Source organism: Cupressus sempervirens, chromosome 2 (assembly GCF_028749045.1).
Source record: "Cupressus sempervirens isolate cs-2001-9-10 chromosome 2, ASM2874904v1, whole genome shotgun sequence".
NCBI classification, from domain to species: Eukaryota; Viridiplantae; Streptophyta; class Pinopsida; order Cupressales; family Cupressaceae; genus Cupressus; species Cupressus sempervirens.
In genome coordinates, this window is record NC_143119.1 from 344,390,027 (window position 1) to 344,413,438 (window position 23,412).

A 23,412-nucleotide genomic window follows, 5' to 3' on the forward strand; every position below is an offset into this window, starting at 1 on the left:
AATTGTCATCAATAAAAGTAAACTACCAATCACTAACTCCAACAATAAAAACACCACAAATGAATAATTGATCATTCATTAATAAAAGTCAACTATCAACAATAAATGACATCTAATCAATGAGTAACAACTCGCAATAAATACACCATCAAAAGTAATATCCAACAATTAAACCACTAGAGACAAATATAAAAAGAACCATGAAGGAGACTTAGGCTACATACTATGAAGTGTCATCATATGAGTCAATTCTAGAGTTACCTTGGCAATCTCTTAGGACCCCCGACCCCCTAGCAACTCTATGCGAAACCAAAATAGCCTCTCATGATAACGAGGAAACTAGTCATGCCTCTCAAGATATCATCTCCATCTCATCCTTAGTTTATACAAGCATTTAAGGCATGGACAAGGAAAAATCTCTAACTTATCTTTTTAATGTATTTCAAGGAAAAGGGCTAGACAAGATATTTTAATTACTATGTTATCACTTGTTACACAATTTACAATGAGTTACCCTGACAACCACTTTGGACCCTGACCCCCATTGCAAGCCACTCCCATATACATGCACCTAGACTATCTTCCCAAAAATTGCAAATCACAATAGTGTCTTGTACCATAAAAAAGTAATATTGATTGAATTTGATTCCTTAATAGGTAATCTGAAAATAATGTTGGTTATCAAAACCCAAGTTCTCGTAAATGCTCAATAACATAGAGCTCATAAAACATAAATCTCAATTCAAATAATAAAGTTCATCATGACATCCAGTCAAATAATTATAAAATAAATCTAAAAAATCGTCTTTAGTTCACATCATAACATGACCAACTAAACAATCCACAAAGAAAAACAATTATGAAAATAAACATCACAAGACTATAAATAAAATATTAGAAAATACACAGTTTTCAGCAACATGATTTAATTCCACCAATTTCTCTTGTTTAGTTTGACTCATAAAGATGTGTTTAGAAATAAAGTAAGAATATGCATGTTAATATAAATTGTTATGCTAATATACTTATTTAAAACAATAAGTATTTAAATATCCAATCTTTTTGTGTATATAAAATATCATGCAATATTATCATGTTATTAATTTAAATAATCTTAAATCATAAATGATTTAATTAATAACATAAATGTATATTATTATCTTTAAATATTAATATTAATTTCAATTTCTAAAATATTAATATGACTTTTATTTAAGTCTATTTATTTTTCCTTTAATTCATAATGCAACTAGAGATCAAATTATAAATATAATTTAATTATTTATAATTTTTCTCATAAAGTAAAATAGTTATTAACTAAATGATTACAAAGTGAACTCTACCACAACTTTTCTTAAAATATAATAAAATTATAAATATTTATTTATTAACTTCCATCTTGCATCAATAAATATAAAATCATTTATATGCAATTAAGAGTTTAATTAGACTTAAAGAATCAATAATGATAACATCCACTTAAACTAAATGAATAATATTTATTTAAATTTTTAAATTAATAAATGATTTATTTATTTATTTTTAATTAATTAGTTAATTTTTTTAAATAAATAAAATCTAAAAATTAAATTATATAAAATAAAAATACACATGCAATAAGTATTTTTGCATGTCTTTGATATTTCAAATCATGCAACCATACTAGATTTTCTATTTTTAGCATATTTGTTTTCACATGCAACCCTACTATACTTAGCTTTCTATTTTTAGCATATTTATTTTCACATGCATGCAACCATACTATATTTAGCTTTTTATTTTTACCATATTTATTTTCACATACATGCAACCATATTGTACATAGCTTTCTATTTTTAACATATTTGTTTTCACATGCATGTAACCTTACTATACTTAGTTTCTATTTCAACATGTTTGTTTTCGCATGCATGTATAAGTTTAGTTATAACACGTTTTTCTCTCAATTATTATTATTATTTTATTTTTCAATAAAATTTTGCAACTAAATTATTTTAGATATAAGAATAATATTTATCTATAATTAAAAAATTACATGATAATCTCATGGTTCTAATGACAAATTTAAAATTGACACTCTAACTGTTCAATTTATTATTTTCTTCCAATTTTCTGAAATCAAAATTTTTCTATATTAAAAGGGGTTTAAAAGAATATAGTCATAATAATTTTTTACAGTTTTTCCACAGTCAAGTTTTCTTGATTAATAAGTTTTCCTTTTTTCAAAATCTACTTTATAATTTCTTATTCAACAATCACTATAGTAAATTAATAAGCAATATGTAAACACCTAGGAGGACACGAAGTAGATAGATCTTTCAATAAAATTTTATAATGGATTTTCAAATCCTACCTCAAAACTATAGCTAAAATTCGAGACAATCTGTGAATGCATGCAAATCCAAACCCTCTAAAACTTTCAACAATTCTTCTGATCCAATTTTAATTTTTTTACTCCCCAAAACCTGTGTAGTTACAAAATGAGCTCTAGATCTCTAATAAAGAGGTCTCCTCTAAATTGGGGCTTCGATTATGCAATCATGAGAGGGAACCCACTAATCAATTACTATATATTACTTTATTACCTTTTACCTTTTCATGCACAACTCTTTTAGATATTTAATTACAAAATATCTTAATTTAAATAATTAGTTTTTCTCATTAATTAATTTTCAAAGCATTTTAAATAATATATTTATAAATTTAATTAATAAAATTATTTAGAGTTTATTATTAAAATAAAACTGCTAAATAATTATTATTAAATAAAATAAATATAACTACACCACAATTAGAACTATAACTTTATCGATAAGTAGGAGATGATTTCCACAGCTAGTCAAATTGTGATGTGAATATCAGGATTTAACTGTGTGATTTTTGAGTCAAACTCGATGACCCATGTTTCATGAGTAGTGATTCAACATGAATCCATCTCTCATGAGAATAAATGGAACACTTAGCACTCATTGGATCTAGGTGATGCTCACAGGGGTGAAGCACCGGGACTTCCCGGGAGGTCACCCATCCCAGTACTACTCCAGCCTGAGCGCGCTTAACTACGGAGTTTCCTCCACAGTTAAACCCAAAGCTTGCAACCCCATTTGCAAATGGGGTTGCAAGCTTTGGGTTTAACTGTGGAGGAAACTCCGTAGTTAAGCGCGCTCAGGCTGGAGTAGTACTGGGATGGGTGACCTCCCGGGAAGTCCCGGTGCTTCACCCCTGTGAGCATCACCTAGATCCAATGAGTGCTAAGTGTTCCATTTATTCTCATGAGAGATGGATTCATGTTGAATCACTACTCATGAAACATGGGTCATCGAGTTTGACTCAAAAATCACACAGTTAAATCCTGATATTCACATCACAATATAACTTTATCTTTAAATTTCATTCTTTTATATTTTATTTTCCTCCAATTTATTAATTAGTGTAAGCACAATTAAAGCATGATTCATTATTTAAATTAATAATAATAATCAAAGCTCATTATTTAAAAGAAACTCTAATTTAATTATTATTAAATAAATAATTATAATAAAGAAATATTAAATCTTTAATATTTTAATATTTAAATTTTCTTTTTGTCCAACTTCTTAAATTAAAATTTTAAATTAAAATTTTTAAATTAAGTACATATTTAATTAATTGATAACTAATTAAATATCATCATATTTTAATTTCTCTTTAACCAATTTTCTAAATTTAGACTAATTAGTTTTTTAATCAATTAAATATTCTCATACTTTAATATTTTGTTTTTTAATCAAATAATATTTAATTATACAACTAACCCAAATATTATAATTAAATCATTTACCAAATAAATCACATAGTGAAATCTACATAAAAACAACATGACCAAAATAGATCAAAACTCAAAATCAAACAACATAGACAAAGATAAAGTCACAGGTTTTAAAAAGGGTGAAAAGTCAGTTACGAGTCCTCCTTGCAAGACAAGTATTTAGGCTATGGTTGAGATTGGACTTGAACATTATCTCCCTATTCTTACCATTGAGTTATTATGATGGGGCATATTCATTTTGGCAATTCAGGAAAGTTGATGCCCGATACTTACATTCTGCATAAAAGACAAGCATGTACATGTATATAAATATATGTAAACTAAACAAGAAATGACAAGGAGTGGTACATCATGTAGATCCCGACTAGCAAGTGACTACCACTCTCTCCTTTAACTACATCAAACAAGACAAACATAAATATAAAATAGACACACACACCATACACATGCAAGTATGAGGTAAATACTATAATAATTATAAGTCAAACATCAATTGCTCAGATAAAATAATGCATCATTACGAATATGAAGTAATCATCATTAAAGCATCATTTGATATTATCATGAAAAAAATCACATTTATTAACTATGAATCATTAAAACATCATTAATGCACCATTAACCATAATCATTAAACAACACATGAAATATAGTCAACTAAGTAATCATCATTGATATATCTTTAGTCTAAGTTATGAAATAATATCCTTGAAACTAACACATCCATGAAATATGCATAAAAGAGTTTGGTAAATATAATGGAAAAACAAACTATAGGTGGGCACTACAATATGAGCAATTCAAACATTTTCAATAATTTAAGTTAATCTAGAGAGTTACTATTATTCTAATATAAATTTAAATAATATTTACATAACTTAATATATTCATTATTTAAAATTTATTCCAAACAAAAATATCCTATTTTCGACCTACTTATTATTATTAGATTTGAATTGATATTTTTAACAATTTATAATATTATCATACCATTTAAAAAAAAAATCAATCAACTTCATCAATAATCTAGAATAAACATGTTTATTTAAAAGTTAATTAAATTAATATAGTTAGTTTCTGGATTAGATTATGTGGAGATTTTTACCATCAACGTTTCGAATCACACTACGTGATCCATCATCAGAATGACAGAGCAAGAGATGTCAAACAAAGTAAATGAATCAATGTATTTTTTTCTAAAAATTAAAATATTTCAAATTATATATATGTATGTGTGTGTATATATATAATTAGTATTCAAAGCTTTTAACAAAAAAATTAAACCTCATGTAACTTATCTTTTATCTTTTATATGATCATTAATAGAAATATTCTTAAACATTTAAATATAAAATTTTAATTTTTTAAAAATTTATAAAATATTAAATAACTAGTTTATTGAAATTAATTTAATTGAAATTACTAACAATCTCCAATAAAGTTTAAAATACAAATTTAAATTAATTTAATGTATTAATGATTTAAGGTGATTAATTTAGAAAAGCATTTGAAATATTTCATTGCTTAAGTCTATCTTTTAATAAATACAATTTTTGTAATAAAAGTTCATAATAAATACTATTAACCAATATAAAAGTTCACTCTTAATACTTTATAAGAAAGAATAAATATTATGTAATAAAAATGTTTTAGAGAATTGGAAAATTAATTTTAACTTAAAAATTTATAAAGCTAAAAAGATAAAAGGAATTAAAAACAATATAGTTTCATTCATAATGACCAAATAAATAAATACGTGTCCTTTAAAACATGTTCTATTGGAAAAACATTTAACAATATAATCACAAGATTTACCAAACTCAATTGTGGTTCTAACTTTCTACTCACTGGAGGGTAAGGTAGCATCCCTTGTAGGGTTTTTGGTGTTGCTCCATCATGAGCCTATCTCAACATGCCAACAAGCTTAATTGAAGGCCTTTGAGGCCATAGAGACAAACATTATGCAAGTCATTAGCACACCATTTACTTATTTATCTTATGTTATTTTTATTATAATCAATGATTTGGAATCACATTTGGCAATTCATCATAGGATGAAAAAGTTTAAAAAGTAACCCTAGACTTTGAAAGCCTTCACACTGATGATGAGTCATGAAATATATTTATAAATATTGCTAATAAAATTATTTTACACAATCATATCCATAAGTTAATCAATTTTATTAAAATGGAAAATATTGCTAATAAATTCATTTTCTAGAATTACATCCATAACTTAAACAAGAAAACTATAATGGGCTTTACACCACTTCAAAAACATGTTAAAAACTCACTTAAAATGTAGAAGTTAATCAAATCAACAATACACAATTTGTGAAAACGATAACTAAGTGTTGTGAAAATCTTATAAGTAGAGATAACTTGAGGACTTGAAAAATACCTTTGTTGCACTTTCAAACCACCACCCTTTCAAACCACCACCCTGACTGTTATTGTTTCATGATAAAAAATTTCCATATATCATAAGAAAAATATGTTGAATCCTTTAGTGATCTAGGGGAGAGGACCCACTACTTGAACACTCTAACTTTGTGGTTACCAAAATCTTACTAGAAAATTTCAAATCGCTTCTAATTTTTTAAAGTAGCCTATTTGGTGAGTCATCTACTTATAACTAAAGTTTCAAGTCCACATCATCAATTATGATGCCACATCAACATGTTTTTTGCCAAGTTGTCCAAAACAACCCAAATAAAAAGTGAGACTAGTGGTCATGCAGAAAAGGTACCCATACTGGATGTAGCTATCCTCCCACAAAAATGTACAATTGACCACTTTTCACAAGATTAAGAACATCATGAATTTAAAAAAAAATTTCAATGTTTGATCTTCATGATTTGCATAATTTGTAGTCGAAAACAACAAACAAAATTAAAAAAATCACTATGTTTTTGTGAATTTGAATTAAAAAAAGTTTGACTTTATTTTGTCTTTGATACTTTTTTGTGAGAAATTAGCCTATACCACTTACATTTGCATAGATGATGTGGCATCACATCATTGGCTACTTTTTAAAACAAAAAGTACATTTTATTCAATTTTAGGTAGTCATAATTGTACTAATAACTTTTAAGTCACAAGTATCAGGGAAATGTCGTCAAAATTTGGGCATGACGTGAGTAAGTATAGCTATCAAGTGAACAATTCCATTAGAACTGTCCAAGTATTTGATACTCTCCTTATACAATTTCAGACAATGATATTATTTTTAAAATACTCTATCAGCTTATCCGTTGAACCTCTCCTAGTTTAATCATTAAATAAAACTATACATAGGTACATTCTCGTAGCCCCGTAGCCAGGGGTGCGTGAGACATCGCATTTTACACCCCGCAGAAATAGGCCTATAAATATGCTTCTATTTGGCGCGAATTTTAAAATCTCTCGCCCTCCGGCACTGCCCTGAAAATCTTATCGAAATTTCTCAGAACGCTAATAAATTCTACTCAAAAGATCTTAGAAATTCCATTTCATCCTTACGGCGAGATTAACACAACAGATGGATTTTGGCGATGAAATAATTCGACAGGTTAAAGCCGCAGGCTTCTCGGAGTCTTCCTTTCAGCAGCTGGAAAATCTAATTTTGTCCCAGGACGATGAAACCATCTTCAATTGTCTCGATAAGAGGTCGCGGGTTCCAGATCCGGGACAAGCAATAATGGACTACATCAGAGCCATGTTCTTCATATTGGGACGCTCTGCGAGGGAAGACCAGGATTCGAGGCCTGCCAGGCTTTTGATGTTACTTGCTATGAAATGTCTAACTTTATTCCAAGCCAAAATTGTTGAGAACGACAGAAAATGCATCGACTGCTTTGATTTTATAGTTCAAGAAATGGACGCCCTTCCCAAACCATTATTACCATCTATAACCGAATTTATATGCATAAATGTGGATTCCATTGACGGTCCAGATGACGGGCACGAGCTCAGACTTTTGCCGAGGGCTTTAAGGTTTATTTCTCTGACGCACGAGGTTAAAGTGCCGGGGCAGGATGGGGAGGAGATGGTGAGCACTGGCTCAGAGTATGCAGGGTTTGTTATAAAGCGAATATTGCATGTGAAATGGTCCAATACGATGCTAACCAGAATGGTGAGTACGTACATTGTTGACTGTATTTTTTCAAAAGATTATATAAAGCTCTACGTACTTAGAAGATGTTGGGAATATACAGATAATTGTATTCAGTATAGGTATTTTGGAGTTTTAATTACTTTTAGGGGTTAATTTTGCTGGTATTTATCGAAATCTGTTTCATGTATTTAGGCACATATACATACTTAATATTCCGATTCTTGGAGCGTGTCATCTGTGAAGGATGATATTATGGTTTTTTATCCATATGAAATTCTTGTCTACACATTTATGCTTCCTATTATTTTTCTGAAGTTCATTACTTTTTAAGGATTATTTATACAGGTATATATCGATTATTTTGATTCATCGGATATTCTGGTGTGCACCACTCCTTTAATAATCATGATAAATCCTTATTCGAGGGCGGTCATAATGAGTACATGTCCTGTCTTATAAATAATTCGTAGTTTTTAAGGAGTAATTTATGCAGGGTGTCTTAAAAGTATATTGAATATTTTCGTACATCTAGAATCAGTAAGAAGCGAGCGCATCATTTTTAAGTACTGCTCTATAATATGTTTCCTCAGCAAATTAAATGGTTGTGTATATCTGTAGTCTCAGCAGTTTCTCTGTAGCATCTCGTTCTTTCAAAATTAATTTATGCAGTATGTTTATGGCATCTTTAGTTATTTTAGCAGCTTGGTATAAATATTCTGTAGCGTGTCCTTCCTTATAGATTGTTTTGCCTTTTTCTCTCCAGTCCTTGTTTACAGATCGTTTTATGCCTTTTTCTTCGATTTCATTGGATATATAGGTTTACTTGTAACCTTAGTAGCTTATGTGTGTGCTTTTATGTTATTCTGTATATATAGAGTTCAGCTATTTGTTTCATTACAGGTGACTCTACTGCGTGAAATGCAATTGGACAAGTCACACGTCGAGGAGTTTTTGAATAAAATCTTTGGCTGCATGAAGAGAGTGGATCCTCAGGATCTTCCTTCACTTGTTTACCAGCTTCTGCTTTTTGCCTCCAAGGGTTTGCACAAAAAATTAGTACTGGGAGGGATAGTTAACCTGTTTGGTGAAGTTCTGTGTAGGGTTTCACAGGAGAATCCAGTTATCAAAGGGCCATGTGTGAAGAAATCTTCCGAGGTTTTACGACAGGTGGAGGGGACAGTGCTATTACACATGAATTTTGCAATTAAGCAGGATCCATCTCTAGGCCAAGAATTATTGAATTTGGTTCGTGCAGATCATCGGCCAATTGCACCATTCACTGTTGCTTTATTACTGTCAATTGCACGCATTCAAAGGTTTGAAGAGGTTTCCATGGTCTTTTTGAGGACATTGATGGTGAAGTCTCATCAAGACTATAAACAGGCAAGGTAATGTCAGTCCAGATTAAGCTTATTTCTCATGGCTTGTAAATTTTAATTGAAATTTGTTTTTCTGGTTTATCGTGCATGCTGTTGTTTCTTCCTGTTCATCAATCCTGTTAAATGATTGTCTTAAAGAGACCCCGTAACATATAATAGAATAACCGCATGCCTTCTGTCAGTTGGTAATAGATTATCTTAAGACTGTTAAAAATGTCCCTTCTAACGTTTGAAAGCAATCATGTTACCGTTACCTGGGTCTTAATAATTCAAACACTAGCCTACAGTAGCCTGCCCTTTTATTTTAGTCTTTCTTGAAATTCTTAACCAGAGAAACATAGACTTGTGCCAATTCGTTTTAATTTGTTTTATGAATCTCATTAAATTTCTTCAGTTCGTGTTAGGAGAAAACTTCACAACTCAATGAAAATGTCTAGACATTAAGGTAGTCTTATGTTAACGAAGATTTTTTTTGTGGCATTAAGGGCCCAATTCATGTACTATCATTCAGTGGTACTATGTAGAGTGCATCCCCTAAGCTTTTCACCAGCTCTAATGTATCTATTAATGGAGCGTACCACTGAAATTTTAGCATGTACTGATAAAGAAGAAAATTCATAAGAAATGTGCAGTAGAATAGTCACACAGAGATGGAATTCGCAGCTCTGTTTTAGTTTTCGAGTAGTCTACATCCAATATTGTAAATTGGCCTATCACAGAAAACTAACAAATTTTTAAAGCACGTGAATGACTATCACTAAAACTCCAGCCCCCCTTTCTAACAATCTGTCAATATCTCAAGCTAAAAAATAGCTGGCCAGGTTTTCAGGTAAAGTGTTCGAATTTGGCAGTTTTACTATGAGGCAGGTTTCATGGTATACAATGAAATAGTTTTCTGGATATCAAATTTTCACCTCAGCTCAATGATATATGGAGCCTAGGGTAAACTAATATCCATGTTGGCAAATAACACGAACAGCTGTGACAAGTCTTCAACTGCTCTATCTTGATGTTAGTGGAGAATATCCTACTAAACAGCAGGCTCTGCTATTTTTGAGGTGAAGTTCCATTTTGCACTTATAGAATTGATTGCCTTCGATAGTATAGCTCCATTAAATGAGATCTAACTTTGTTTCCCAGAACATTTTTTTTCTTGTTCTTACATGTGCATTAGATAAGTCCACACATGTGGCTGGCAACTTTCAAGTGTTTAACCTATAATGCTTGAACAGAAATCAAAATGACTTCCCAGAAAGGTCCGACTATAGAATTTTAGGTTCTCAGCTTGCATTTCTCTTAGCTCTGTCTTTGGTGCTCACAATCCTTATGCAAGTGACACTATAGTTTTGATGCAAAAAGCAAGCAGTCAAATAAACAACTGGTTGATAGTTGGTCAGAGTTGCAAAATGAAAGCACAAGAAGACTGAAGAACAACATTTGCAGTGAATCCTGGTGGTCGTTCCAAAATTGTGTGGAACCCAACTTGTCCTATGCTACCCAAGCAATGAATATTCATTGTATCTAAACCCTTTTACAAGCCCAACTGTGCCCATGCTCCAACTCTAGCAACATGTTTGCAACATTTCAGTTTCTTGTGCTTGACTTCAATTGAGACTTAATTCCTACTTTTAGTAGGATTTTCCACATTTATGTTGATGTGGTGATGGTTGATCTTCCATGCATATGTGGACTTGAATTCTTTTTCATTCTACTTGTTAGCAACCAAAGCTCCGATAAACTTGACTCTTTGGCTTCCAGCATGTAGCTCAATAGGTTCTTTGTCATTCTCACACATGTATGAAAGCCAACCGAGCACTTTAATTTTGCATAACTAACAAAGAAGTGTTTGCCGTTTTTCATCTATCAGATATACAATGACTCCTCAATATATATAGTCTCCAATTTGTGGACAAGATCCTATAAACCTTCCCAATGCTTGTGCAATTACATGTGGCACCTTGGTGATACATTGTACTTTATGCTGTTTTGGAATGGTTTAGTCTATCTTTAAAAAGGCAATAGTATGCTTTAGCTTGTGGCTCTGTATGGCACCAATGTCACAATCAATGGCATTTAGGTAACACAATAAATTACTCAAGCTCCTAAACATAACCAAAATTGCACACTAGGGAACACAATGCACACTTCAAACCGAAACACAACTAGTTCTCAATGTAGATGTACCATTGTTAGAATTTATGAAATGGATATTAACCCAAAAGTAAATGGAGAAGATACTATAAACTTGTTAATTCAAATAATATCAAACCAAGATAGCACAATAAAGTTAGTTTCTAATAATTTGAAAGGCATACAAATGCTCAAGAGGCATAAATTTGCAATAAGCAAAATGAAAAAGAAATCTCACATGATTACATTTTAGAGGTGGATACATATATAGGAAAAAGGGGAGGCAAGAGAAACTAGTGAGAAATGTAACACATTGCTGAAAACTAGGTGGGAGACACTTATGAAAAGATGCCATAGATCAACATTTGACCCACTCATTACAGTTAAGCAAGCTAAACTAATTGTGGAGGAAAAATACATATTGTCTATTTGAGGAAAATATTTTTGAAAGATGAACACCTACTTAGTGTAATTTGGAACTAACAAATAAAGTCTTATAAGGTGCCCATATACATAGAAACAAACTAGCCTCTTGTCTCTTCCTAAGCAACCCTTATAGGAAAACTTCCCATCCATCTAACTTGTAAAGGAAAGATACAATAACCCCAAATAAAGAAAGAGCAGCCCCCCCTAGAGTAGAGAGAGAAATAAGGACTAAGTAATGCCCTTGAAGATGAAGCCTCCTTCACACCCAACAAAACTTGTATATGGAGATAATTGTAGATGCTTTTTGAGGGTTTGGTGAATACATTGATAATTTGAGAAAAGCTGGATAGTATTGAAGATCAATTATTCGTCCAAGGATAAGCTCTCGATTTTAGTGCATGTGACCCTTTACGTACTTGGGTTGTTGATTATAGATTGGGTTCCACGAAATTTGGATGGCATTTTAGCTGTCACAAAATATGATTGCTAGTTGTCTAAATTGGATATGAAATGAGAATAGTTGAAGCCAAGTGACCTTAGTGGTGGCATTAACAATCCCCTATATTTGCTCTCATTTGAAGATAGAACTTTTTGCGTAACGAACAATTAATATTTGAACCAAGTGAGTTGTAACTTGAAGTGGATTTCCAATCTTAAGATTTTCTCACCCAATCCGAACTCGTATAGCCCATCATATCAATTTCAATACCAATTGCATAATTAATCCCAAAGTTGTGAGTGTAATATCCTTGTTTTAGTCCATTCCAACATTATTGGAATGCCTTCTAGTGCCATTTGAATGCCTCTCAACCATTTATAAGAGTCTAGCATAGTTGACAAGAGGATGTGTTGTTTTCCACTTGCTGGCTAAAGAATGACTCCTCAATGTATCCAACCTCCACTTGTACCTTTCTTTAAATTTCACTCTATAGGCAATGGTTTCTTTCATCTTATGTCCCTCATGTGGTACTGATGCCACAACAATGGCTTTCATGGTAATGTTGTAGATTACTTAGATTCTCAATCACACAACTAAAGTTGAATGTCAAATTTTACAGTGCATACTTAAAACAAAAGCATAACAACTATCCTGACATGTAGACTAACCAATACAAAGCAAAATGAAAGGTAATCTTTTTTAGTGATGCAAGGTTACTCAACCCGTAGGATGCTCCTACATCAAGCTTATGTTTCCGAGCAAATAAAATGTTTTGGGGCTTTAAGGTGTATATTGCACCTGCAGTTGATTTTCTTAAAAATTGTAAACAATTTATGTTGCCATTATGCACAGAGGTTCTAATGGATTATTTTCATAAATGTATTTCTTGACGAGATACACATCTATCACAATCTATGTTAAATGGTATTCTTTAAATATAGTTTGCTTTGATGTTTTGTCAATAATTTTCTACATAAATATCAAATTTTAACTATAGATGGCATATGTTTATTTTATGATTTAAGTTCAATATGTATATTAAATAAAGCTATAGGATACATGTCTATCACATATCTACATTAAATGGTATGCTTTAAATATAGTTTGTGTTGATGTTTTGTCAATCACTTTCTTACACAAATACCATTTTTTTGTTGATTGGTAATAGGCTGAAGCCAAGGTTAATTATTATTATTATTCATTGAGCTCGAGTAGACTTGAACCCAAAACCTTCCAAATAAGAGGTTCAAAATTTACCATTGTGTTGTAGGCTTTTGCCTATAAATATCAAATTTTGATTGTAGATGGCATATGCTTATTTTTTGATAAAAGTTTAATATGTATATTAAATAAAGCGGCTTAAAACCTACAAGTACACAAAGCTATAAAACTTTGACATGGTGAGTGATGAAACTAAGGTCAGTTACCTTAGGATAATCCAACATTTTAATAAACACAACAAAAGAACTAATTACGAAACTATTAGATTAAGCAAGAGCTAAAAAAAGCTAGGATCAATCGCCTCCCTTGGGTTCATAAGCACATTATCAAATAGTCTATTAATGAAGAATTATCATCTCTTTAAAGATCAAAGGTGTCCTTAGTAAATTATTGATCAGTTGTTGATAAGAGACCTTACTCAGTCCAATCACGTTGTCAATCTTTTGATGTTGCTCTTCAACCATTTCTGATAAGTTTGGTCACGATTATTTAATGGGAGGACATATGAATAGCCATTCACATCATTGTGACAATACAACAATTGTGAAACATAACGGAATAATTCATGTAAGGAAAGTTGGTTTAATTGGGATTGACTTTGAGCCATTTAAAAGTTGATGGATGTGAGGATTTACCATTACTAGTCATTTCTTTGAAAATGACCCACATTTCAAGGCCTTAAGAATGCATTTGTTTTTGTATGATAGAAATGCTGACTATTTATGGGATTTAGCTTCTTGGTGTCTGGCAGATTTTGTTGAAGGACGCCAAGATTTTGTTGAGGGACACTTTTGTAATTCAGTGAGAATGATTTGTTTATCATAACCATCTCAATGATTTACATATATGGAAGGGTGGGATAAGGGAAAGACTAATCTTTTGGCTGCTATTGTAGGATAATCCTCTATAGGCATTCATAAAGGGAAACATTTACAAAATTTCAAAGCTGCTGCAATAAGACAATTTTACAAAAAGATTACCATCTGAATTTTGTGCATTGTGTTTTATTAACTATAATACAAACCAAAAAAGTGTATAGTTTAAATCCTTTTCGATTCTTGAATCTTGATTCTTTTCCTTTCAAATTCAAAGTTAAGCTTCAAGCTTGAAAGAAAGAAAAATAAACAAACCCTACTTGTAAATACATATTCACAACCTTTTCTTGAAAAAGGTAGGTTTTTTTATTGTTATTTCATCGAAGTCTGAAATTTGGATTTGAAAGGAAAACATTCAACTTCAAGAAGTGGAAAATTAAGAAGAAACAATGAAGATTGTTTATTAGAAAATACAAAAAAGACCAAAAAAAGTCCATAAAATTTCACTGTTACCTCTTTGCAATCGCTGGAATGGATTCTTTGATGCTCCAAATGCAAGTTTAATGCTGTCCCGATGTGATTTGTTGAAGTTTTTTAAGCTCTTCGTCTTGCTGGTTGCATTTCTATGGACTCTTGTTTTCCTTTTAATCTTACACTTCTATGTTCTTTCCAATACAATGAGATGATGATCTTTTAGGGCTGCAATGAACAAATAGCATGTTATGTTTTTCTTTTGCAAAAAAGAGTTGCATCACCAGCTGAGTCTTGACGTCGGGACTTGTAGGACTTGCCCGAATTGTGAGTTAGGTGAGGCCAGGTCTAGACTCAATCCAATCCAAGTTTAGGCTCCTAAGACTTGCCTGCGACCACACAACCTGTGACTCATTGAGGTTGGGTGAATCCCAACGAATTTGGGAACTTTGATTATTATTAGGTTGTGGTGCACCTAGGGGACCTAGGGGGTGCATCTAGAAGTTAACATTCTTGGGGCCATTATATGTATTGTATGTTACCTTGGAAAACTTTAATGGGGGGTCTCATATAGAAAAAGTGCTTAGCTCAATATTGGGGGATACATTTAGTAAAGTGAAAACTTAGTACCCTATATAAAACGAGGGGTTAAAGGTTTTGTATTCTCATGGTATTATTGACATCATTATTTTTAATATGACTTTGATAGTTTTGTGTGAGCTTGTTTCTATAAAAGAAAACTCAATAATAGTTGACAAAGGTTGGTTAGTTGGGGCTTTGACTAAGTTGTCATATTTTAATTTTTTCTAAAAAGTGCTTATCGAAAGCATGACATAGGATGTGCAGATTCGTGTTTGGATCTATGGGGGAGGCATCAGAGAGACTTGATGGTTTAGAGGTATTCATGGAGCCTCTCTAAGTGTATTTTAATGTCTTTTCGCTGAATAGTACAATGAACATGGATGCTTTTGGAGGTTGAGTTTTTCCATCTATTTGGGTTTTCTTGGGGTATACTCGTGTTCTCTTGTCACTTTTCTATACGATCATTGTATAGTGGTTATTCTATAATCTTGTATGTATGCTTTTCTGACATGGGTTATGTAAGAAATGGATTTAAGTAATTGGGTATTGCTATAATATTTCCTAACAAGTGCTATCAAAGTTTTTATTGTTGGATGTAGAAGTATAAGCCTAGCTTGAGTGGAGTAGATGCAAAGTTGAAGCCATGGCTATTGCTGGAAAGATATCAGGCATTACAAGGTATGGAACACATTTGTAGCTTGTTTTATTGCAAATGCAAGGGTTTTGGGTTCACTGTTATAATGAGTTGGTTCCTTGTTTGGGGGGTGAGAAATGTAGTGTCAAAAGGCTTCTTGGATGTGCTTTCAAATGAGGGTTTTGAAAGGGGAAGTCTTGCAGATGACCACTTGGTGCAAAATGGATATCACCATTGGATCTAAGATGGCCAAGAAATGAAATTTGATATAAAATTCAACCTATTCTTGATAAGTTTAAAAAATTGCAAAACGTTTTAGCCCCTAACCCTAGTTGTACAACCCTAACTATTGGAGTCACAAAAGCGAAAAAAATAAATAAATAAAATATTGACCCTAGTAAAAATCATTAACTTGAAGAAATATTTAAAAAATATAAACCAACAAAACATTCAAGGCTAGGGTCCCCAAATCTTGTACCTACATTGGTCGGGCATGATTGAGTTCACTCATTCCTTCCATTGTGTTGGGTGGATATTTTGCAACTAACAGTTTTGGGTAAAAATCCAGTCGCAAAATAGGTTGACCAGCCACAATGTGTGAGACAGAGTCTCTCCTACCTTAAAGAGAAGGTTCTCCCTTCTCACTGTTCCTTGGATCAACTCAAGGTAAGCAAGAAGTTGAGAGATTTTTATAAAATGCGTGTTATCAATATCCTTTCTTCTTATCTTTCAAGAAAGAATCCACTTACTTGTGGAGCAAGTAATGGGTAGGGTGAATTTCTAAGTACACTTCTATCAAGAGTTGGAAACAGTGATACCGATAAGCCTTCACTAACTCAAAGGCTAGTTGAAAATGTATCGGTTTGGCTCTAAGTTCGGTCGTACTTCTATATGAAAAAACTTTACAATTAGGGCACAAAGACTCCTAAAAGTAAGAATAACTTAACTATTTTGCGAATTAAGAAGGAAGTATAAGCCACAGACAAAGCTTCTAGCTATATAATTCCACAATTGTTCCTGGTCAAAGCTCTGGCTCCAACTGCTTCTTAACTCTTTTCTATTCAATTCACAAGATACAATTATCGAAAACACAAGATAACATGAATCAAAGATAACTTATATGAATTCTAGACAAAGATTATAACTCATACCAGTAACAATCTCACTTAATCAAAGTTAAGTCCCAAATGCTCCTTTGTATTCACTTTCTCTCAAAATAGTGCTTACACAAACAAAGTTCCGTTGACACGATTTCTCTAGAGCTCTCTTGCATAAAGATAATGATGATTTTACAATGAGGGGGCACTCCTTTATATAGGTACAGGAGTTGAGAAAAAGGTGGAGGAAAAAGTGGGAGCAACTCAACCGACTTTGACCTACTCTAACTACAGGAGAAAATATAGGGTTACATGCAATGACACATGCAACTCGCATTATATCCTTTTGCATACATGTAATTTGCATCCTTTTACAACTACTAACATGAAATAAAAACAAAAACAACAATCTCGAAGATTGTTTATCAACACTTTGAATTTGACGATGATGTCACGTACTATGGGAAGATCAGCAATTTTCATGGTCTTCGATATGGCTTATACTCTCACTGCATTTGCATACGCTGATTGCACAATTTTAGAATTTGCTGCCATAATATCCAACAAGTTTTTCATCTAGGATTTATACAAGACAAACTTGTTCATTGTGTGTGAACCAAAGTCTTGGGAATCTACATCAGCATTAATCCCAATTGTATATTCTGATTTTACTCTTTCTATTGCAATGTGATTACCGGATTCATCAATAACATGGCATCCCATCTGTTCCAAATCACAAATAACACTTGCTTCAATTGCTTGACAATCTTCGAAGGCTGCCTGCAACTTTGTGATCATTTTCCTCAGTGTTTCCTCTTTGTAACCAATGAGCCCTTGATATTTGAAGAACATTTCACATGATGGAAGAACGTCACATGAGACCAAGGCATCCAATCAAATCTTACCATTTCATTCCAGTCATTAAGGATTTCCTTCAAGTTATATGCTTCTTGAGTCAACGAATAAATCAAATTTTGCTCCATTTCATTCATTTCTTTGACGCGCCTAAGGACTGCCAATGTCTCCGCAATGGCTCAAACTCCTTCAGAAATGATTTCCTGTATCCAAGACTTAGCGGCTTCAATCAACTTTCTCTCCTTAGATGTTCGAGACATAACAACAACACTTTGAGAAGATTGTTGCCGAATGACCTCGTTCAAACAAGAGACCTCTTGTTTTAGTTGATTTTCCTTTTTCCATAGCTCATCATTGCTCTTTGATATATTAGCTAATGCATCTTGAGCATCTTGCAAACAACTCAAACGTGATTGCTTTCCGATTTCAACCTTAGTAAACTTGTAATTAGAACAAGTAAGTTCCTTAACAGGTTTATCCACCAAGGGCTCAGCAACTTAAACAAATTTGGTTTCATTTGAATCAACCAAAATCCTTGAAAAAATCTTATCTTTTAAAGATTTGGGCTTGGTCTTCTTAACAGGGAGATTGCTTGGAGGAACAACCACTTTTCTGCTCTTCGTTGTTATTTTGCTCAACCATGTAGGCGGGCTAAAACCTTCGTCTGTAGAAGCAGATATAGTGGAAACTATTGGCATTGATCCAGATTGTATTTCCGTTGTAACAAAACAAGATTTAGTCTGCATAACTGAAGGCATGGGAACATGCTGAGAAGACTTCGTCATGAAAAGCTCAAACCCTGTCAAAGATGTATGAAGTTGGGAAACTTGAACACTTGTAAAGTTGGAAAATCCTCAATCACATCTACTAAATGTTCATATTGTTCATTTGGGGGAATGCAAGGAGCAACAAAAGAAATAGGAAGAGCCATTGCATTGACTTCCAAGAGTAGAATGGAAGGAGTGAAAACAATGGAGAATGAATCCGCATCATCATCTACTTCATGCAGAAAAGACTCTTCATGTATAGAAGGTGCACAAGCTTGTGTAGGATTTGGGGGAGATATGATCATGATTTCCCCTTCTTCATTTGAATCGTCTTTATCAGATTCTGTTTCCAATTCTTCTTTTGATTCGTCCTTTGACTTTTGAATTGGTTTAGAGATTTGAGATGATTTGGCTCCTTTTCCACCCTTCAATTTGAATTTGAGGGAAACTTTAGCATCAGAAGATGAGGCACCATCTTTCCCTGTGATTTCCAGTTGTGACTTCCTGCCAGGAGAACCAAAACTTCTACAATCCAAGCCCATCTTAGGATTTTCTCTTTTAAGGCCTTTATTTTTCAACCATTTGTTGGTGTTTACCAAGATAGATTTAAATCTGTCCATGATAGACATACCTTCATTTTGTTGCCATTGGATAGGAAAAGGGCACTTCTTATCAAAACTGACTTGATGAAACACCAGATCAAGGATGTCGCCGTCATCTTCAACTTGGAAATTTAAAGGGATCTCTAACATGGTAAAATCGATTATCCGCTGCAGCGTTAATCTGCAATAGTCCATCTTCATGATGTCAAGCTTTGTCCTTATATCAATTCAGATGTCCTCAATGTGATGAATATGAGTGTAAGCTCTTTTCATTTGAGAATTCATCTCTTGGTAATCAAAGTCAAATTTGGCTTTGAACTTCTTCAAGGTGATCAACTGCAACTCTGCTTCCATGTTCTTTGCTTTAGGTACATAAATGATCGAATAGTTACCAATAGCCAAGGATTTAGTTGAGGTAATGCTGAAACTAGGCCTATGCATAGCATGCCAATCACTCTGCATGTCCATGAGTTGTCTAGTTAGCTCCATCAAGATGATTTGATCTGTAGCATACCTAGGTAAGGTATACGGCTCGCCTTTGAAATATGCAACTCTCAAGTATGTGAAAGTTGGAAATTGAATGAAAATACAGCCGTATTGGTTCACCTTCTCCTATGCCGGATTAGATACTCTTTTGACAGATAGTTGTTTATTGAACAAACATCAGAAATGCCCAAAGAAGGCGTCTTGGACTCTTCTGTAATGAAATTTACTATTTACCAAAGTGATTTAGTCATAGTAATCCCAAATAGAAACTTGAAGACGATCTCCCTTGGTTGAGAGGCCAGAGAAAGATCCCATGGCAGCAACAATGTAAATAAGGTAAGAGTTCATGTAGAAAGGCGTTGAAGTTCCCACATTGAGTATCTATTGGCAAAGTGCAGTGCTAATGAGCTCTCCCCAAAAGATGTGTTCTTTATTCTCCATGATTTGAAACATAAACTTATACATCCATGGCTTGAAATTAGTAGAATCTTTAAGTCCGCAAATTCTGCTAAGAAAGATGATGAGATCCTTATATTCCTGTCTGAAGTTAGACCGATGAACGGTCTTTGACCATCTAGAGAAGTTGTTTCTTTTATTGTAAAACCAATATAGGTTGACATACTTATGATAATCACTTTTTTGCCCATCCCAACATGCCAAAGATGATTCCTTGGTCAAATCTACACACTTTGCTATATGTGGAACCTTGAAGATTTGTTCAATGGCCTTAGGATCAAGACTAATGACAACCTTGCCGTCAACGTCCTTGATAATTTGTCTTTGGAGTAAAATGCCGCGTACATCGAAGAATGAAATCAGGTTCTATGATTGCCATAGGGAATGTAGACACCAAGTGAATGTTATTTCTTTTGATACACTTCATTAAATGGGCAACTGAAGTTTTAACTCTGTGCAAAAAAGCAACCACGTCCACATGACCAATCTTTGTGTCCATCACGTTATCAAGAATAGATATGACTGATGAGGGAGCTACATGAGCCAATTCTTTATCATATTGATATTTCATTTTGCCTTTGGATTTTGATGGTGAGGACATTTCTTGTGCTTGTGTTGCAACGCAAAAATCCCAAAACATAAATACATCATTAGAGGAAATTGCCATACAAGTTGATTTGTGATCAACAAACATTTGGAAACAAATTGTAGACTTGGTAGATTCAATGAGATGATCTCAAAGAAATCATATGCATATGCAATGGATGAAAATGAAATGAATGGAAAGCGGAATGAAGTGTTATGAAAGTGAAAACATGGAAGATGAAATGAAATGAGAATGCGTGAAGAAGGAATGCATAGGAATGCGTGCGAATGAAGATTGTTGATTTTCAAATGTAACGTAGGGTTTTCAAGGTATTATTGCATGAAAAATGAGTACATGTAAATACATGTATTGGGAGATGGAAGGTGAGATGAGATGCAAATGTAGATGGAGGATGCACATTACATGCAAGTGCGAACAGAGGATGAGATGGAAAACATGTAAAGATGCGGAAACATATATTTGCTCACGAAGGTGCAAATGCATATGGAGGGATGGAAATGAAAAATGGAAGAGGGATAATGAGCTTTATAGTCACTTTAGGTGAAAAGGAGAAGTCAAAGTACATGGGAAATAAAAATGACATCTTTTTGACTTTTCAAAAATTGACTTTAATCAAAATCGAATCTTTTGGATGTAATTACACGTAAAACATTTCGTGTAATCGTGTCGTGCCAATGGATGCGAAAAGTAGATGAGTGAAAATAGAATCGGAAAACATTTTGTTTAATCGTGTCGGGTGAATGGATGTGAAAAGTGAGATCCATGTGTGGATGGTGAATGAGATGAAAAACATGTAATCACATTCATCAAATGAGAGGTGAGGTGTTGTGACACGGAAACAAAATGTGGAATGTGATGATGCTTTTGCATGAAGTGAAGCAACAAGTTCTTGGGAAAGAACTTGTGACTTCTCCAAAGTGAAGAAAATCGGCAAGCAAACACAAAACACAAAAACACAAAGAAAAATGTACCTTTGGAAAGTGACTCAAACATGCCAAGATGCAAAACACTTCAACACTCAAATTCGAAATTGGAACTTGGGAAAGAACCAAAAACATGAAGATGAACAAATTCTTCATTTTGAAAAGAAAAATGCACTTTCCATGGCATAGATTTCAACAAGTGGCAATCATCAAGCAATTATGTGCATAAAATCAGCAAGATAAGCACAAATTAAATGGCAAGAAAGAAAGAGTCTACTTGCATGAAGATTAAGTGCCGAAAAAGGCGAAAGATGCTCCAATGTTGAAATTTTTTCCAAAAACATTTGAATCTTTCAACCTTTTACAAATTCGAATGGGAAAAGGCAATAAACAAGGAATAGTTGTTAAAAGATGCCAAAACGCACCCTAAGATTGCTCCAAGATCCAACGTTTTTGAGATGCATGTGCTTGGGACGTTTTTGGTGAAAAATGTTTTTCACCAAGATGCAAGACCAAATCGATTTGGTGTTTAAACACCAAAATATGCATCAACATACAATGTAATCCCCAAATAAAGTCAAATCAATTTGTATTGGAGCAAAAATATTGATAAAATGGAGTTATTTGCTTATTTCTTCAAAACATGCCTTAGATTTGAGCTTCTAATAATGTTTTTGGGCACTTTTGATCCATTTTTGATGCAAGGAAAATCATTGTCAAGTAAAAAGGCCTCCAATGGAGAGGATCCCATGCAAATCCATCAAAAAAATTTCTCTTTATGATCAAAATTAGGTTCTTGGAGGGCAAAGACATGCATTTCTTCAAAATAAGACTTTTTGGAGGCCAATACACATATTAAAACATGCTTTAATTTAAATCAGACCTTTTGAGGTCAATGACATGTTTTAAAATGAGCAAATAAGGCAAATCGGACCTTTTTGGGTCAATAGCATGTTTTAAAATGTACAAGCAATCAAAATTGCATCTTTTGGAGGGGAATGCACATTTTAAGTTACATCTCACATTTTGGATGTAAAGATAAAAAACTTACCTTTTGATGCAATGACACCAAAAAAGGTTCACTTATGATAGCCTTTTGATGTAATGACATCAAAAAAGTCCACCAAGTTGAACTTTATATGCAGTGACATGTAATATGTCCACTTTTGATAACTTAAAGTCATTTAATCCACTTAATTTCATAAAAATGTTATTAAAGGGGTCATAAATAATATTTATATATCATATAAAAAATACAACATATAAACATAATTTAAAAAGTAACATTTAAATGAGTATTTGATTTAAAATAAAAAATTAAACTTGAACTATATAGTTATATAGTCACTTTAAGTGAAAGATTTAAAGTTAAAGTAACTTAAAAACATAACAAAAAATGAATTTAGGTTGTATTTATCAAAAAGTGAAAGTCAAATAACATCATATTTTTAATTTGTGTTGTTGCACCAAAAATGTCCACTTTTGAGGCACTAAAACGAGCATATCTCTTGACTGATGATTCCGATTGAGCTCTAGGTTAGATCGAATCGAAGGGAAAAGTGAAAGGCATGACACGAGCAAAACCAAAGGACTAAAAACCAACAAACGCAAACTCAAA

The 23,412-nt window shown here is 32.7% G+C and overlaps 1 protein-coding gene across 2 annotated transcripts in view; it reads left to right on the forward strand.

Moving 5' to 3' along the window:
• The first annotated feature begins 7,199 nt into the window (after positions 1–7,199).
• LOC149572533 (fanconi anemia group I-like protein) overlaps positions 7,200–23,412 on the forward strand; it is a 94,956-nt gene continuing 78,743 nt past the window's right edge. The window contains exons 1-2 of one of the 2 annotated variants that reach the window (XM_089813649.1): positions 7,200–7,922; positions 8,805–9,292. In XM_089813649.1, the coding sequence (XP_089669775.1) occupies positions 7,329–7,922; positions 8,805–9,292 (1,082 nt within the window). In that variant the 5' untranslated portion in view covers positions 7,200–7,328. Of the gene's footprint in view, positions 7,923–8,493; positions 8,573–8,804; positions 9,293–23,412 lie in introns of those variants that run through there. The other variant, XM_089813650.1, reaches the window with a different exon arrangement.